Source organism: Bos indicus x Bos taurus, chromosome 7 (genome assembly GCF_003369695.1).
Source record: "Bos indicus x Bos taurus breed Angus x Brahman F1 hybrid chromosome 7, Bos_hybrid_MaternalHap_v2.0, whole genome shotgun sequence".
NCBI classification, from domain to species: domain Eukaryota; kingdom Metazoa; phylum Chordata; class Mammalia; order Artiodactyla; family Bovidae; genus Bos; species Bos indicus x Bos taurus.
Window position 1 is genome coordinate 66,209,472 of NC_040082.1, and position 19,229 is coordinate 66,228,700.

A 19,229-nucleotide genomic window follows, 5' to 3' on the forward strand; every position below is an offset into this window, starting at 1 on the left:
TCTTTTTTTCAGCTCCTACCCATCAAGGTTTATAATACTTAGTGTCTGAATTTTAGCCTGGGCCCTATGGACAAAATTGAGAGGCTCACAAGCCCATGGGCCTCAATGGGAAAAAGCTACACTGTCCTGTCTTACCATTGAAAAAGCGAGATATTATTGTATTGAATGTATGTGTATCTGTCCCCTGTGTCTAGATGCTTTTAATTAGCTCTTGTAGGTTTTCCAGGTATGCAAACCAAATCACAAAAAAATGTCATGTGCTTCCTCCTTTCTGTTTGTTATATCTTACCCTGTCTCATGACATTTCACATTTACTAGAGTGCAATTTCTTTTAAAATTAACCAACAAAAAAAAATAAATAAATAAAATTAACCAACAAATGGAAATTCCCTGGCACTCTGGGGACTCCATGCTTTCACTGCCAAGAGCCTGGTTTTTCTTTTTTTCCTTAAGATTTATTTATTTATTTGGCTATGTCAGGTCTTAGTTTCAGCATGTGAGATATTTTTTAGTTGTGTGATGCAAACTCTTAGTTGTGGCATGTAGGATCTAGTTCCCTGACCAGAAATGAAACTTGGGCTCCCTGCACTGGGAGTCTTAGCCACTGGACCACCAGAGAAGTTCAGGGAGTTCAAGGGTCTGGGTTTGACCCCTGGTCAGGAAACTAAGGTCCTGCAAGCTGCATGGCACAGCCATGAGTAAATAAATAAATATTTAGCTGACAAATACATCTTAATATTTCTTTGTGGGAAACTTGAAAGTTTGAGAATAAAATTCATCTAGAAAAATAAATGCCTAGGAACAATAAAGAAAATTGAGGAAAAGAAGTTATTTGGGAGAGACTGGCCCTACCAGATATCAAGATACTCTATAAAATTATTGAAATTAAAGAAATACAAATACTGGGACAAATAGATCTTTGGAAGAAAATAGAATATCCAAATAAATTAAACTTGTACCTATTTAGTTATAAGGGAGTGGCAAGTCAACTCAATAAAGAAGTGATAAATTATGTAGTAAATGGTGTTTCAAAAGTTAAAAATTAGTATTAAAAATATAACCATAATTGTAATGGAAGAAATACAATAAAATACAAAATACATTTTAAATAATTTGGGGATTCTAAGCATGAGCCAAATATAGGAACCATAAAGAAAAAGACTTTTAAAAATGCCTATGTAACAGGAATTCACTGGGGATCCAGTGGTTAGGACTTGGTGTTTTCACTGTGGTGGCCTGGGTTCAACCTCTGGTCGAGAAACTAAAATTCTGCAAATAGCATGATGTGGCCAGAAAAAAAGAAAAGACAACAGACAAAATAGGAAAAAATTAGTAAACTATAAAACAAAAGTTTTATATTAAATAGTCAAAGTTTCTACATATAAGTGTTTAAAAGATAAAAATCCAATAGAAAAATAAAAGTTGAACAATTTATGAAAGAAGTACAGTCTTCAATGATCACATGAAAGACACTTACCTTCACATCATATTACCTTATTAAGTAGACAGAAGTTTAAAATTTGACCATTAGCTCTGGTGAGGAAGCAGGTTTGGGTACTACCTATTTAAGGAGCAATAGGTATAAATCTAGTCATCTTACAGAAACATGGGTTAATGCTAGAAAAATCTATTGATTCCATTTTTGTAGTAAATAATGTAATTATTCAACAATAGGGTACTGGCTGGATAAATTGTGGAATATCCATGTAATCCATAGAACATAATACATTAAAAGAATGACCTGGATCTGCAGGTGCTGATATGGGAAAAGATGTCCATAAATACAGTGAGGAATGAACAAAGAAAAAGAACGAGGCTGAAGAACAGAACAGAGAGTAAGATTCCACTTTCTAAAGAACCAGATGTGCACAAAGGTTGCATGATGTCATTTTTAGTAATTCCCAATGCTAAATCACTCATTACTGCCTTACCCTGAATTATTTTTCTTCAGAGTATTTATGCTCTTTGGATATTGTGTTTGTTTATTGTCTATAGAAAGCTCCATGTGTACAAAGATTTTTTTCAATGCTCTGCCTTCAGTTCTTCAAACATTTTAGGTGTTTGAGAAATATTAATTGAAAAAAAGAATAAAAACTTAGAAACACACACATATATATATATATTTCGAAAAGTTATATATGAGGACTTCCATGTTGGTCCAGTGGTTAACAATCCGGATTTCAATGTAGGGGACTCAGATTTGATCCTTAGTTGGAGAACTAAGTTGGGATCCTTAGTTGGCGATCCGACCAGTCCATCCTAAAGGAAATCAGACCTGAATATTCATTGGAAGGACTGATGCTGAAGCTGAAACTACAATACTTTGGCCACTTGATACAAAGAACTGACTCATTTGAAAAGACCCTGATGCTGGGAAAGATTGAAGCCAGGAGGACAAGGCGACAACAGAGGATGAGATGATTGGATGGCATCACTGACTCAATGGACATGAGCTTGAGTAAACTCCAGGTGTTGGTGATGGACAGGGAGGCCTGATGTGCTGCAGTCCATGGGGTTGCAAAGAGTCGGACATGATTGAGCGACTGAACTGAACTGAACTGAACTGAGGACCTAAGATCCTACGTGCCTGGAAGCAACTAAGTCAGAACTTTGCAACTACTGAGCCCTAGTTCTGCAACTAGAGAGTCCATATACTGCCATGAAAGATCCTACATGATGCAACTATCACCCAAGGCAGTCTAATTAATTAATTGAAAAGGTATGTATGTTTCATACACCATGGATTTAAGGGAATAAATTTCCATGATCTGATACTAAATGCTAAAATATCCTTAAAAATTAATATTTGTATAATTTTTTTCTAGTTGACAAAGCAGTTTTACCTGTATAATCTTCTAACATCACTATGAAATTAATAAAAATATGATTATGTGCATAAGTAATTAACATATGTACACTTTATAGTTTGCTAAAGTCACTCTTTTTTTAATCATTTTATTATTTCGTTTTGTCTGTGCTGGATCTTCATTGCTGTGCATGAGCTTTCTCTAGTTGCAGCAAGCAGGGGCTTCTCTTGTCGCAGAGCACAGGCTCTACAGCACTCGGGCTTCAGTAGTTGGGGCAAACAGGCTCTATAGTTGCACCTCCTAGGCTCTAGAGCACAGGCTCAATAGTTGCAGCACATGGGTTTAGTTGCTCTGCCGTCTGTGGAATCTTCTCCCATCAGGGATCAAACCCGTGTCTCCTGCATTGGCATGTGGATTCTTTACCACTGAGCCACCAGGGAAGCCCCAGTCTTTTTCAATTGATAGTCAATCTTGTTCAACTTATTCTTTTAAACTTTGCTATCCAGACTACTTCTAGTTTCTGAAAACTGCAGTGGGGCTTCCCTGGTGACTCAGACTGTAAAGAATTTGCCTGTAATAAGGGAGACCTGGGTTTGATCCCTGGATTGGGAAGATCCCCTGGAGAAGGGAATGGTTACCCAGTCCAGTATTCTTGCCTGGAGAATTTCATGAACAGAAGAGCGTGGTGGGCTACAATTCATAAGGTCCCAAAAGAGTCAGATGCGACTAAGCAATTAACTTTATTCGTTCATGTATATAAAAATGGATTTGTATATAAAGATGGATAGATAGATCCCTCATTCTACAATGTTCTTCCCTGCTTCTCCAAGCAATATACGTGGACTCGTCCTTCAATTGTTCAGATTATGGGTTCCTCTCCCTCAAACTATAGAATATGCAGGAAACACAACACACCAGGCCCTAACCCACTATTGCCCCAATAGCAGCTCCAGAGCCTAGCCAGGACTACTGGCTCCGCCCACGCCTACGCCCTTCAGGGTTCGAAGTCCCCGCCCACTTCGAGGAGTTTCCCAAAACCCAGCGCGGCGGTCGGCAGCCGCGCTAAGATGGCGACTCCCATGCATCGTCTCATAGCCCGGAGACAAGCGTAAGTTAGGACCGGAGTTGGGCGGCGGGGCGGGCTGGGGGCGGAGAGAAGCGCGTCAGCGGGCTATTGAGCGGTGCCGGGAAGCGGGGTCGGTGTCGGATCCTCAGCTTGGCCTGGCGGAGGCTGGCCGTTTTTCTTACACGTCGCCTGCCCACAAGGGGCTCGGGCCGGGGCGAGAAGTTTGATATCTGTGCACTAGCGATTTCGTGGAAGACGGCTGCGTAAGGCCACTGGGCGGGACCTAGGGGTGACTGAAGAGAGTCTCGCGTTTGGTTCCCGCGAAGGGGACGTCCAGGAATTGGTTACTAAGTGATTTATGCCGGTTTGCCCAACCCAGCCGGTGGGCAGCGGTGGGCGCACCCCACAAGTGACCAGGCAAAGCTTGTAGCCCGCATCCAACACCCCTTACTCTCGCCCACGTAAACCTTCAGCTTCCTGTTCAACCTCCAGGCCAGCTGGCTTTTCCTGCCCCATTGTAATCGCCTTACCTAGGACCAGCCTGACTTTTCTCCCAAGTTATCTTCTTACATTCTGCCATTCATTTTCTAACAGATACTAATGTATGCATTACCTATCGCTCTATTTGGGTGTAAGAAAGTGTTCAAGACAGAATATCTGCTTTTAGGAAGCTTACATTCTGTTGGTGGAAAGAGTCGATAAACTAAACATTTTAAGTAAATGCAGTTGGATAGTAAGAGCTTTGAAGGAAATGAGATGGTGGGAAAAGAGAACGGTCCAGGTTAGGTTGGTTGGACTGGAAAGGCATCTCTAAAGAGGTGGGGTTTGAACAGAGATGAAAAGTGTGAGAAAGGAGTCAGTCGTGAGAGGATTGGGGGAAAGAGCATTCAGAACAGCATAATTAATTTGAGACAGGAGAGAACTTAGTTTCTAAGAACTGAAAGATGTCCACTGTGGCGGCTAATGAGCTAGAGAAGGGCACAAGAGGTTTGCTGTGAACAGATAATGCAGGAGTTCGTGTCATATGCCCCTTTCTTGTACAGCCTTTTTTTTTTTCTTCTACCATCTGCACACCCAGACAACATTCACCACTTATTCACTCTCAGCTTTTCATGCCATCACTGTTTGCCTGTTTATAATACATCATTCAGTCTGCTCCAGTGTGTATATTTATATTCCTTTTTGTATTTATAGTTTTTTATTCTAAAAGTCCTGATCCTTTTCTTCTCTCTTTGATCAGACTCTGCCTCTCATGCTGGATGAAAAGAGTTCCTTGATCATAAAGATAAAGACTTAGGGAATCAGAGTGAAGTAGTAGTATGCTTGGTGGAGGAAGAAGGCTTTTCCAAGATGGTTCTGAGATCTAGAATGGAGTACAGTTCTACTTAAATAGATGTCCACTTAAATGGTGTTACCAGGGTCTAGTGTCTCTTAGGTTTGCTCTTTTGGATGTTGGTTCCATACTTGGATAGATCACTCCTTTGGTCCTAAAATGGCTGCAGTATCTAGAGTCCTTTATATCCTCTCAGTTTCAAGTTGATAGCATCTCATTGTCTAGATTGGATTACATGCCCTACCCTAAACCATGTCTATGGGAATATGAAGTTCTGATTAATTTGGATCTCATTCTCTTCCCTTGTGGCTCAGCTGGTAAAGAATCCGCCTGCAACGCAGGAGACCCCAGTTCTATTCCTGGGTTCGGAAGATCCCCTGGAGAAGGGAAAGGCTACCCACTCCAGTATTCTGGCCTGGAGAATTCCATGGACTGTACAGTCCATGGGGTCCCAAGGAGTGGGACACGACTGAGAAACTTTCACTTTCACTTTCTCTTCCCAGCATAATTGAATGGGTCTTTATAAACAATGGGTGGATAGGTCAGAGGAGGTGATGATGGCTAGATTGACTAAATCAAACAGTGTCCACTTTTGAAAGTAAAACTTTTAATGCTTTTAGCATAAGTTTTAGAGTATCACAGAGTTAAACAAATGTTCCATTTCTTCAGTATGCTTGTATTGGGTACATGAGCTACATAGAAGTAAAAAACAAAGCTTTAGGAGCTTCTGGTCTTACCAGGAAGAAAACATGGTGTGTAACAAAACCTGTCATGGTTTAAAGGCTGTCAGGACAACTCCCAGGGAGTTGGAGACCGAGGGCCATTAGAGGCAAGAAGAGTGCAGGAAAATTTGGGGAATATTTTGGGAGAGAAAGTAAAAGAGGAGCTTTTGCTTTTTATTTTATATTCATCAAAAAGATTTGTTTGTAAAGAGCAGATAGCACTTCCATAAGAACAATTTTTAAGCTACAAGTTATGACAAGTGAGAAAGTAATATTGACGTTTTTTAAAAGTTTTTGGACCAAAGGAGGAAAGGGGGAAAATTTGAACTTCCCATTCAGCAGATCTTTCAGGGACTTAACTCTGAATCAGATTTAACTCAAACATAATTGTATGCAGAATGACAAGAGTAGAACTGATGCCCAGGATACTTGAGGAGTGGGTATTAGAGCCCTAAGCCACTCTGAATGTGTTTAAGGCGCTTGACCCAGGTAATTTGGTCCCCAACATAACAGAAAATTTCCAAGTGAAATGGCTGTAGTGCTGCTGGTAATCTGAGGACCTCTGGCCAACAGGAGTGACACTAAAGGACTAGAAGTTGGCAAATGTTGTTTTGATTTTCAAAGTGAGAAGCGTAGATTCCACAAATTAGACTTGTGAACTTGAGGTCCACTCCAGGCAAAATTCTGGCTGGATATATTAAATCTGTTCAGAAGTAAAAGCCAAGTTCATCAGGTATCAAATCATTACAGATTGATACCCTTATTGCCTTTTTTAGGTATTTGGATTTCAATAAGGCGTCTTAGAGAGTCTCTCACAGTATCCTTGTGAACAAAGCAGAACTATTAGGTACATCAGTTGAACATCATGAACTGAGAGTATTGTTTAATGGGTTTAAGTAAATATACATGGTGGCCTCAGTGTGGTACTCAGGTTTGATCTTGTCAACAATTTTTATAAATGACTTGGATGAGGACACATGTGCATGTTTATCAAACACAAAGCTAAGAAGAGTGACTAATACAATGGATAATGAGATCCCAATCCAGAAAGGTCTTGACAGATGAACTCTATGTTGAGTCTAATGAGAAGAAATTTAACAAGGATAAAATTAAGTATTGTAGTAGTATTGTTTTACTTCAATTTCCAATTGTTCATTGCTAGTATATTGACTTCTGTATACTGACCTTATATCCTATGAATTTATTAAACTCATTTATTAGTTTAATAATAAATGGAACTCTTAGGGATCCTCTAGATACATAACCATTATTGGTATTATATTTTTTGTTTATTTGATATGTACATTTTTAAGATTTTTGTTGCATGTTAACCACATAGCCCTTCAGAAAGTTTCTGCAACTTACATACCAGCATTAAAAAATGTATATTTTACTATATTCAGAGTGCCAATTCTCCACCTTTGCCAACCATAGACTTAAAGTTTTGCCAATCTGGCAGACATATCTTAATATTTCAGGTATCAAAGGAGGTTGTTTCACATAAAAATGCTATACTGTTAAAAACACTTCCTTAAACCTTAGCTTAGGCTATAGAAAAGGAACGTTATTAAATAGGGTATTCATTCGAAAAGCAATGCTTGCTGGTCTTGTTTATTTTGAAATTATAGGTCTGTATCAGCATTCTATATAGAAGATATAAGTATTTTTAAGAATGATTAGTTAGTAAATGTTTATCTATTTACTTATTTTTAGCTGTGCCTCATGGCATTGGGATATTAACTCCGTGGCCAGAGATCGAGTCTGTGCCCTCTGTCGCGGAAGCTGGAGTTTTAACCACTGAACCATCAGAGAAGTCTCTAGTTAACGTTTAGAACATCATAGGTGGGCTTCAGATACTAGTGAAAGTTCTGTTTATAACAACAAAAAACAAACTCCACAGTGCTGGCCAATAATATTTTTAATAGCTGACATCCCAGGCTATAAATTACTTACAATATTGGGAAAACAAACTGTAAGTTGGAGAAGAAGACTTTATTTCTTGATTCTGAAAGGCTTCCATCCTCCTCCATAATTTCATTATTAGGAAATATTGTGAAAGACTTTGAAATGGATTAAAAAAAATAAGATTACTGCTGAGTTGTCTAATCCCCTCTCCTGGCCATGTGACCCTATCAGGACCTGTGCCTCATTGTCTTTGACCTATTTTAAAACTCTGTAAATTGTAGAAAAATCAAAGAGAAGATTCTTACCCATGCAAAGCAGTACAACTGATTCTTGCCCTGTAGCTGTTGACCAGTTTTTAACTATTAGTAAATTTGTTTCCTGCATTTCTGATTGCCCATATATGTGTGTTGTTTGAATACTGTTCTAAACCAGTTCCAACATCTTACTGGTTCCCTTATTAATTAATGATTAAATAAAATCTTTGACATGTGTTCATTATATATTTGTATTAGAGTCATGATTTTACATTTTTTACTAATTATCCTTTACTGTTTTTGATTTTATCATTTCTGAGATGCATATTACAATAGTTGTTGTTTAGTCGCTAAGTTATGTCCAGCTCCTTTGTGACCCCCATAGACTGTAGCCTACAGGGCTCCTCTGTCCATGGGATTTCCCAGGCAACAAATACTGGAGTGGGTTACCATTTCCTTCTCCAGGGGGTCTTCCCGACACAGGAGTTGAACCCGTGTCTCTTGCTCGGCAGGTGGATTCCTTACCACTGAGCCACCTGGGAAGCCCTGCATTACAATGTGTGTGCTAAGTCACTTCAGTCATATCCAACTCTTTGCCACCATAAGGACCAAAGGCTGTCAGGCTCCTCTGTCTATGGGATTCTCCAGGCAAGAATACTGGAGTGGGTTTCCATGCCCTACTCCAGGGGATCTTTCCAACCCAAGGATCAAACCTGTGTGTCTTATGTCTCCTGCGTTGGCAGGTGGATACTTTACCACTGGCACCACCTGTATATATTTAATGTTAGTGATTCTTTTTACCTGAAAAGTGGGCAACTTAATATTAAGTCCATAAAGTCTTTTATTATAGAAAGCCTTAACAGTTTGCTGTACTATTACATATTGAGATAAACTCTGAAGTTATAGTCATGGTATTGACAGTTGTTTACGGAAATTTATGAACTATTACTAGGCAAAAAGCTGACTCTTCTTTATTATCTTTTAATACTACTGCTGGGTCTTAGTTCCTTACTTGAAACATTAATTTTTCACATTAGGATTGGCTTGTTTTTGGACAAGTGCTAAAAATAAGTTTTTTTAATGTATTTATTTATCTATTTATTTTTGGCTTCACTGGGTCTCCTTTGCTGCACGTGGACTTTCTCTGGTTGCATTGAGCAGGGACTGCTCTCTAGTTGTACGTGGGCTTCTTATTGTGGTGGCTTCTCTTGTTGCAGAGCACGGGCTCTACGGCACTTGGGCTTCAGTAGTTGTGGTGTGTGGGCTCAGTAGTTGCAGCTCCAGGGCTTAGTTGTCCCAACACATGTGGATCTTCCCTGACCAGGGATCAAACTGTGTGTCCCCTGCATTGGTAGGCAGATTCTTAACCACTGGACCACCAGGGAAGTCCAGAATAAATTATTGCCAAAATTACAGAAGCTGGCCCACAATGTGGCAACTAATTAATGAAAAGCATACTATAAACAATATATGTTCTCTTAAACCCTTGCCTACTTTAACAGTCATTCATTTTACAAATATTTACTGAATACCAATTATGTGTTCTCCAGGGATAAAAAGGTGACTGCTCTATGTTGAAATTAAAAGTCCAGCATCTCATCATGCACCCATGTTTGAGGAATTGCAAAGTATCATCAGTCCACATAGTTGATTAGCCTAATGTGTAGGCTGATAGTCACAGCTCCCATTTGTGTATTACTGTATGCCAGATTCCTTGTTGCTTGCTATACAAACATCCCAGTTTGTAGAATGAGGATATTGTTCTCAAACTCATTGAGGTGTCATGGGGATTAGATGTGTTTATGCATAAGTAGTATTTAGCTAAATTCCTGACATACAGTAAGTATAAAACATGGCTATGGTCTTATCTAATTCTCACAATAATCTAGTGAAGTAGATATTGTCCCATTTTTTAGAATAAGAAACTGAGGTTCAAAAATCAGCTTTCTAAAGAGCCTAAAACTATGTAGTGAAAGAGCCAAGATTTTTTAAAAATTTTATTATGACCTATAACACGATCTACAAAAAAGTTCAGACAATATAAATAGTCCTTAATAAATAGTTATAAAAAGAACATCCCAAGCTACAGTAATAAAGACAGTACTGGCACAAAAACTGAACTATATTTCAGTGGAACAAGATAGAAAGCCCAGAGATAAACCCATGCACCTATGGACACCTTCTGTTTGACAATGGAGGCAAGAATATACAATGGAGAAAAAACAATCTCTTCAATAAGTGGTGCTGGGAAAACTGGACAGCTACATGTAAAAGAATGAAATTAGAACATTTCCTAACACCAAACATAAAAATAAACTCAAAATGGATTAAAGGCCAGAAACTATAACACTCTTAGAGAAAAGCATAGGCAAAACACTCTGATGTAAATCACAGCAATATCCTCTTTGACCCACCTCCTAGAGTAATGGAAATAAAAACAGAAATAAACAAGTGGGACCTAATTAAACTTAAAAGCTTTTGCACAGGAAAGAAAGCTATAAACGAGATGAAAAGACAACCCTTAGAAGGCAGGTGATTGCAAATGAAACAACTGACAAAAGATTAATCTCCAAAATATACAGTTCATGTAGCTCAATACCAGAAAAACAAACAACCCAATCAAAAAGTGGGAGGAAGACCTAAACAGTCATTTCTTCAAAGAGAAGTTTACTGATCCTAATATAAAACCTTTCTAAACTCACTTATGAAAAAGTTGGCTTAAAACTCAACATTCAGAAAACTAAGATTATGGCATCCAGTCCCATCACTTCATGGCAAATAGATGGGGAAACAATGGAAACAGTAAGAGACTTTATTTTGGGGGGCTCCAAAATGACTGCAGATGGTGACTGCAGCCATGAAATTAAAAGACACTTGCTTCTTGGAAGAAAAGCTGTGACCAACCTAGACAGCATATTAAAAAGCAGAGACATTACTTTACCAACAAAGGTCCATCTAGTCAAAGCTATGGTTTTCCCAGTAGTCATGTATGGATGTGAGAGTTGGACTATAAAGAAAGCTGAGTGCCGAAGAATTGATGCTTTTGAACTGTGGTGTTGGAGAAGACTCTTGAGAGTCCCTTGGACTGCAAGGAGATCCAACCAGTCAGTCCTAAAGGAAATCAACCCTGAATACTCATTGGAAGGACTGATGTTGAAGCTGAAACTCCAATACTTTAGCCACCTGATTGGAAAAGCTGACTCATTGGAAAAGACCCTGATAGTGGGAAAGATTGAAGGCAGGAGGAGAAGGGGAGGACAGAGGATGAGATGGTTGAATGGCATCACCAACTCAATGGACATGAGTTTGAATAGGCTCCGGGAGTTAGTGATGGACAGGGAAGCCTGGCGTGCAGCAGTCCATGGGGTTGCAAAGAGTCAGACATGGCTGAGTGACTGAACTGAACTGAAACTCACTTATGAATTCTAATTATTAAAAAAATATTTGTGGACTTCATGGCAGTCAGTGGTTAGGACTCCACACTTCCAATGCAAGGGGCAGAGGTTTGAATCCTAGGTTGGGGAACTAAGATCCCACATGCCACACAGCGTGGCCAAAGAGTAAAATAAAAATTTATCTATAGAGTATTTTGGATTTGCAATGCACATGATACATCATCAGTAAGGGATGACAGTTTTATTTCTTCCTTTCCAATTCTTTTATCTGTTTTTCTCCACTTGTCAATCTTAATTCAATCTCAGGGACTGAGATATTTCTTAGTCTCCTAGGTAACTAGAAGCTGGGCAGCACTTCATACACCATTGCTTTATTCCTAGGGTAAAGCTCTTCAGAGTCCTAACTCTGAGTGCATAATTTGTCTCCTTTGCTTGTTATAAATGATGCTTGTTTACTCTCCTGAGATGGGAAAAGGCCCCAGGACAAGAGTTGAGTTAAATGTAGAGCTGACCACTCTGGTTTTGCCTCCTCTTCCATGTCTTGGCTTGGTGATTCTTTAATCTCTTTGTTAGTTCTCTGATCCTTGAGCAGGTTGTTTAAAATGTTTTGGCTATCTTTTCTAATTCTAAGCTGAAGAGTTGATCTGAATTACCTAGTCTGCCCTTACTGGAATGGAATTGAGGAAACAAGATTTGAACTCAGTTCTAATCAAGAACTGAGTTCTAAACAAGATTTGAACTCAGTCTAACTCTAAGGTCCAAGCTCTTCAGTTCAGGTCAGTCGCTCAGTCGTGTCCGACTCTTTGCAACCCCATGACTGCAGCACACCAGGCCTCCCTGTCCATCACCAACTCCCAGAGTTCACTCAGACTCACGTCCATCGAGTCAGTGATGCCATCCAGCCATCTCATCCTCTGTCGTCCCCTTCTCCTCCTGCCCCCAATCCCTCCCAGCATCAGAGTCTTTTCCAATGACTCAACTCTTCGCATGAGGTGATCAAAGTACTGGAGTTTCAGCTTTAGCATCATTCCTTCCAAAGGACACCCAGGACCGATCTCCTTTAGGATGGACTGGTTGGATCTCCTTGCAGTCCAAGGGACTCTCAAGAGTCTTCTCCAACACCACAGTTCAAAAGCATCAATTCTTCGGCACTCAGCCTTCTTCACAGTCCAACTCTCACATCCATACATGACCACAGGAAAAACCATAGCCTTGACTAGACGGACCTTTATTGGCAAAGTAATGTCTCTGCTTTTGAATATGCTATCTAGGTTGGTCATAACTTTCCTTCCAAGGAGTAAGCGTCTTTTAATTTCATGGCTGCAGTCACCATCTGCAGTGATTTTGGAACCCCAAAAAATAAAGTCTGACAGTTTCCACTGTTTGCTCATCTATTTCCCATGAAGTGATGGGACCAGATGCCATGATCTTAGTTTTCAGAATGTTGAGCTTTAAGCCAACTTTTTCACTCTCCTCTTTCACTTTCATCAAGAGGCTCTTTAGTTCCTCTTCACTTTCTTCAGTAAGGGTGGTCACTTTCATCAAGAGGCTCTTTAGTTCCTCTTCACTTTCTGCCGTAAGGGTGGTGTCATCTGCATATCTGAGGTTATTGATATTTCTCCCGGCAATCTTGTTTCCAGCTTGTGCTTCTTCCAGCCCTTAACCACTTACTATATTGCTTAGTGATTAAATCTAACAAATGCTTATATTGTTTATGTTTCTCACAGCAGAAAATGTCAAGTCAAAAATTTAAGGCCTGTATTCTTATTTTTTATCCTGTAGTGAAGCAAATAAGCAACATGTAAGATGTCAGAAATGCTTGGAATTTGGACATTGGACTTATGAATGCACAGGAAAAAGAAAGTACCTACATAGGCCTTCAAGAACAGCAGAACTAAAGAAAGCTTTAAAAGAAAAAGAAAACAGATTATTATTACAACAAAGGTAAGGTTACATGTGGTGTCCAAAGGAATATTTATTTTTATTTATCAAATGTATTAAGGGACTAAATATCTTATAATGGTTATCCAGATTTAGATTAAAAATACTAGCTAAAGTTTAATGAGTATTACTGGTGCAAGGCACCATGCTAAGCTCTTTACAAGACCCAGCACAACCAAAATAAATAAAATTATTTTTAAAAACTTATTTCAAAAGGTATATTTTAATAATACATCATTATATGACTTGTGGAATTTATTTGGCATGGGAAGAATTCAAAGAACTAAGTGACATTGCTATACCGTCTACCTGTTCAGGTTAACAAACTTTCTCCAGGTTAAATCTGTAAAAATTAAATATAGGAATTAACTTGATACTAAATTCTGTCATAGTCAAGCAGTAAGATTTATGGATACAAAAACTAGAAAAAAAAATTGATGTCTTTAAAAGATATAGTTGCAGTAAAATATTTTATGTATGTGTGTGTGTTAGTTGCTCAGTCATGTCCAACTCTTTGTGATCCCGTCAACTGTAGCCTGCCAGGCTCCTCTGTCCATGTAATTCTCCAAGCAAGAATACTGGAGTGGGTAGCCATTCCATAATAGTTACTAAAATTTATAATATATTTTACATTGTTTTAATCAATTTGCATAGTAGTAATGATTATGGTAATTCAACTCAGAGTTTTTAAGCACTTTTAAAACTTTATGATCACGTATAATTAAAAGATAACAATTTCAAGTTATGTTATGTCTCTGTTTTTATTGCAGAGAAATATAAGTGGTCACTGAAATTTTCAGGCATAAAAATATATTAGGATACATTCTGTGGGGAAAGGAAAATAAAAGCATGGGTTCAAAGAGGAAAAGGGATAATGTAAAAGTACCGATTATTAAAGATAAACTTGTTCATATTTTTTAAAATTAATTATGATAGGTATCAAATTTTGTGATATTTACAATTATCAAAATGATATAACAATTTTCTTTTTAAAATGTCAATATTTTATATATAATATGCTAGAGTTTATACCCTCTGCAAATATTGAAACTTAGGATAGAAGAAAGATGAGGAGAAAAACATAATTTTTTAAAATTCATTAATTAGGAATGTAAGCAAAAAATGATAAGAGTTATGAATAATTTCATTTCAACATCTACTTTTGACTTTTGTTTTTCTAGTTGTATTATGCAAGTATCTTGATCTTAAAAAATACATACAACTACATGAATTTTAGTTTTGGCTGTGTTACGTAGACTGCTAATTATTTTGGTTCAGTGATAAAATTATGGAAGTGTGTGAATTTTAATGATCTTGAATTCTTGTGGTGTGACTCAACAAATGTACTTCTACCATTTATTTTAATTGCAAAAATGACAATTCTTCAGTAATAAAACAACTTTATGTAAATACATATTTGTATTTGAAGATCTAGGAAATAAGGGTAGAAGCATTATCTAGGATATGCAGAGAAGTTCAGAATATAAAAATGTTAAATTTATAGGACAGTATAGAGTAATAGAAGTAATTCTGTAATTTGAAAGCCTGATTTAGTAGGCATGTTGTTTGGCAGCTATATAGCAGCAAGCTATTTGTATATTTAAAATCACCAGACTTTTTTCTTTATAAATAATGAGGGAGCATAATCTTAAAGTATTAAGTCTCTGGTTTTAAAACTGAACATTTGGAGGACATGCAGAAAAATAAATGGTTTGGGAGGTTTTTTTGTTCGTTTTAAAAATTTTTTTGCCTGTGCCTAGTGGCGTGTGGGATCTTGCAAAAAATAGAACCCCTGCAGTGGAAGCACAGAGTCTTAACTACTAGACCGCCAGAGAAGTCTCAAGAAATTAGGCTTTTTAATTTTTATTGGAGTATAGTTCATTTGGGCTTCCCTGGTAGCTCACAATGGTAAAGAATCTGCCTGCCAATGTAGGAGACTTGAGTTCGATCCCTGGGTTGGGAAGATCCTCTGCAGCAGGAAATGGCAATCCACTCCAGTATTCTTGCCTGGGAAGTCCCATGGACAGAGGAGCCTGGTGGGCTACAGTCCATGGGGTCGCAAAAGAGTCAGACAGGACTTAGTGGCAAAGAACAACAATTGTTGATTTATAGTGTTGTGTTAGTTTTAAGTGTACACCAAAATGAATCATTTAAGAAAAAATTTTTTAATTAACAGTTGCTTTTCTTTTTATATAAAATGACCACTTATAATACCATTCTAGAAAACCAAATTATAAATTACAATTGTTCTGCTATTATTTGCTTTGTTCTGTTGTTCACTAAGTAGTGGATTTAGCTGTCAACCTAAGTTCACAATTAAAAAAGCAGCAAATTACTGTGTTTGCTCATCTTAACTATTAACTCACCTGACTTCTAAAATACAGTTGATGGCATCTGTCTTTAGAGCTAGTTAATTTAACTGCATGTACCACATATGTGCTCAGTTGTGTCCGATTCTTCTATGGCCAGTAGCCCACCAGGCTCCTCTGTTCATGGGATTTTTCAAGCAAGAATACTAGAGTGGGTTGCTATTTCTTCCTCTAGGGGATCTTCCCAACCCAGGGATTGAACCCACATCTCTGTGTCTCCTGCATTGGCATGCAGATTCTTTACCACTGAGTCACCCGAGTAGCTCATGCAGGTACCATATACACCTGCAATAGGAAACTTTTCTCCTGGTTATAATAAGAAACACTGGACTCTCAGTATATGTTACAAAAGACAAAGTGTTTCTCCAGTGTAAAACAGTTTTGGGGATATCAGAAGGGTTTGTCTGAACTGTTTATAATCACTGTATTAACAAGAGCTCCTCCCCCTTTCCCTGTTGCTTATCAGCATTGGAGAAGCTAACGTAGAAAGAAAGACCAAGAAGAAAAGGTATGTGTGGCTTTAATATTACATGGGTAATATATAATAATAGTTGGAGGGATAGGGTGGTTGATTTTAAAATAATAGTTACAAGACTTGGATCTGAAGTCTCTCGTTTGCAATTCATGATTAGACATCATCCTGTTTTCTGATACCTTCCTCTGTTTACTTGTCTGGGGTTTCTTCCTTTGTTTCTCCTTTTTCTCCAACTTTCCAGGGTCCTTATATCTGGAAATAGTAATTTCTCTTGTCTTAGATTAGGAAATCTTATTAGAAATTATTGGTAAGAAATTATTGGCCAGCTGTATCTTGTCTAAAGTAGTTAAGGTTATGAAACATTTACCACTGTACATGAAGTTTAAATAAACCCAATTGTTAAACCGCAACTGTATTCTAACATTCACTCTGAAGCATATATAGTATGTTCACTTTTCTCAAATTCCATCCAAGAGATTTAAGGACCTTCTAGTTGGAGTGAAAGGGTGGGCACGTTAGGGTTACTAACAGTTAGGCAATCCATAAAGCATCAAATCTAGTGATATCATACTGGCAAAGCTTCAGTACACGTATATATATATATGCATAACACTCAAGTGAAATTGCTTTTAAACATTCTGTTAAATGTCGGCTTCTCATGCATATAATTGTCTAATAGGTCTAAAAGTGTAACCAGTTCCAGTAGCAATAGCAGCGACAGTTCAGCCAGTGACTCTTCATCAGAGAGTGAAGAGACGTCTACCTCATCTTCCTCAGAGGACAGTGACTCTGATGAAAGCTCCTCCAGTTCATCATCTTCCGCTTCCTCCACAAGCTCCTCCTCATCCTCTGATTCAGACTCAGATTCCAGCTCTTCCAGTAGTAGCAGCACCAGCACAGACAGTAGTTCTGATGATGAACCACCAAAGAAGAAGAAAAAGAAATAGAATTGCTCCATCCATATTGGACTAATGGACTGAAAACATTAATGTGATTCTCAGAAGGGAATTCAGAATGTGTTATGGCCAAATAGGTTAACTGGCCAACATTTCTAGAGCTCAGAAGTTTCTAAATGTTTTACATTGTAAAAGCATAAAAAGTATTAATAATGGATTATATACATATATATATATATACACATATATATAAAGACTTTTTTTATTTGAGGGATGAATCTTGTTTTTCTTTTTTATCTTTAAAATATATCTCTAAAATCAATCAAAGCTGAAATCTAGTAAATCTGTTTTTGTGATGAAACCTATCTTTCCTCCCCGTGAAATAAATGCCATACTCTGTTCCATGTTAGTGCTGTGTATCAGACATTTTTCAGAATAAAGGATCGTAATATCTGGCAGTGAATTTCTAATGCTTTTGGCTGTATGTTATTATGTAAGATTTAATGCATTAGAAGCTTAGGAGTTTTCCTACTGTTACTAAATGTGCTCTATTTTTGTGTTTATGTTCAGAAAGTTGTTCTGACTTCTTGTCCTAAATGGAAAGTTCAAGAAACCTATTAATACATTTATACTTTTTGGATGGTACAAGTTTCAGGTTACTGTGTTTTATCATTCATTTTCTTCTGGTTCTTAGAGTTACCCTTTTCTGAGGAAAATTATTCTAGAGGAACTTAAAAAAGAACAAAAATTCTGAAACCACATAGGAGTCTAGTCTTGGTGCCTTTGGATAAATTCAATGTGTCAGAAAAGAAAGCAGTCATTTAAAAAGCTAGCTTATGTAAAAGGGATATTAATACTTTTGTGTGTCAATATGCTATAAAAGATACCATTCAAAGGGGTAGGAGGAAGAGATGTGATTTTTACAGAAAATTAGAGTGATGTTGGCTGCCTTTTACTAAATTTTTTAATGAAGTTTTCATAAAGATTGCCTTTTACCATTTTGCAATTGTGGTATGACTGTTTATATGGTAACTCATCATATATGGGTCTACTGCATAAATATGAGTGACTTGGATTAATCTAGTGTGTTTATATAGCATATACACAGTTGAAATCTAGCATGAAAGTTTAAAAAGAAATACTGCCAAGTATTTCTTAAAAGTAAAATACTCTGTCATGATGAAATTATTTGATTTAACATCACATTATTTTGTGGTGTGTTTTAAACTTTTTTGGAAAGAGGTATCGTTTGTAGAAAAATCTTGATTTAGGTTAAATATAGGTTTTTAAAACTACAGATGTTGTCTTTTTATATTTTTATGAAAAAGCAGTAGAAAATTACTTTTTAAGGAAATGAACTTCTATTTAAATGTTTAAATATATGTATGTTGTCAGTTTAAAGATCTGTAATTACCTGTTTTACAGAATCATCTGCTTTCAGTGATTATAAATACTCTCAAAACATCATTTTTAAGGCTCTATACAGAATGTGTCAGTTGACAGGCAGATTTGATAAACTACTAATGAAATGCAGTTTACAATGTTTGTAATCTCTGTAAGGGCAATTTTAGCGGTGAAGAAACTTGGAAGGGAAACGTGTACATAGTTTATATCACTTGCAATCAAATAAAACTCAGTTTGTGCTGATGAGCTTAAGCTTCTTTAATGTCTCTGCTATTTTTCTTAATGCCATTTCTTATCCATTTAGATGGTAAGAACATTTAAATTCTAATTATTTTTACTATTACAACTATTCAAAGGTATACCTGGAAAAGTACAGAGGTCAAGATCCTTACTCTAGTCACTCAGTTTACTCAAAAAAGCAGACTCAATGGCACAGTGGAGGGTAACTTCCAAAGAATTTACCCTATCCTGCCTAAAAGCAGAACTCTGGAAGTTGAATCCCTGGCATGTGTAATAAATGTATTATTTCTCAGAACCATATCAAAAGGAGTCATAATCAGATCATAGGTTTTTACTCCTCAAACGATTGTTAGTATGACTACAATATAGTAAATTTGTTTTGGCATTACGCCAAAAGTTAGCACTGGAAATGGAGGAAAGTA

The 19,229-nt window shown here is 37.4% G+C and overlaps 1 protein-coding gene across 1 annotated transcript; it reads left to right on the forward strand.

The window, feature by feature from the left end:
- The first annotated feature begins 3,819 nt into the window (after positions 1-3,819).
- ZCCHC10 (zinc finger CCHC-type containing 10) lies at positions 3,820-18,824 on the forward strand. The gene is made up of 4 exons (XM_027546509.1): positions 3,820-3,915; positions 13,265-13,426; positions 16,259-16,300; positions 16,947-18,824. Exons 1-4 carry the CDS (start codon positions 3,875-3,877, stop codon positions 17,212-17,214), a joined length of 513 nt encoding a protein of 170 aa, XP_027402310.1. The 5' UTR covers positions 3,820-3,874; the 3' UTR covers positions 17,215-18,824.
- The last annotated feature ends 405 nt before the right edge of the window (positions 18,825-19,229 follow it).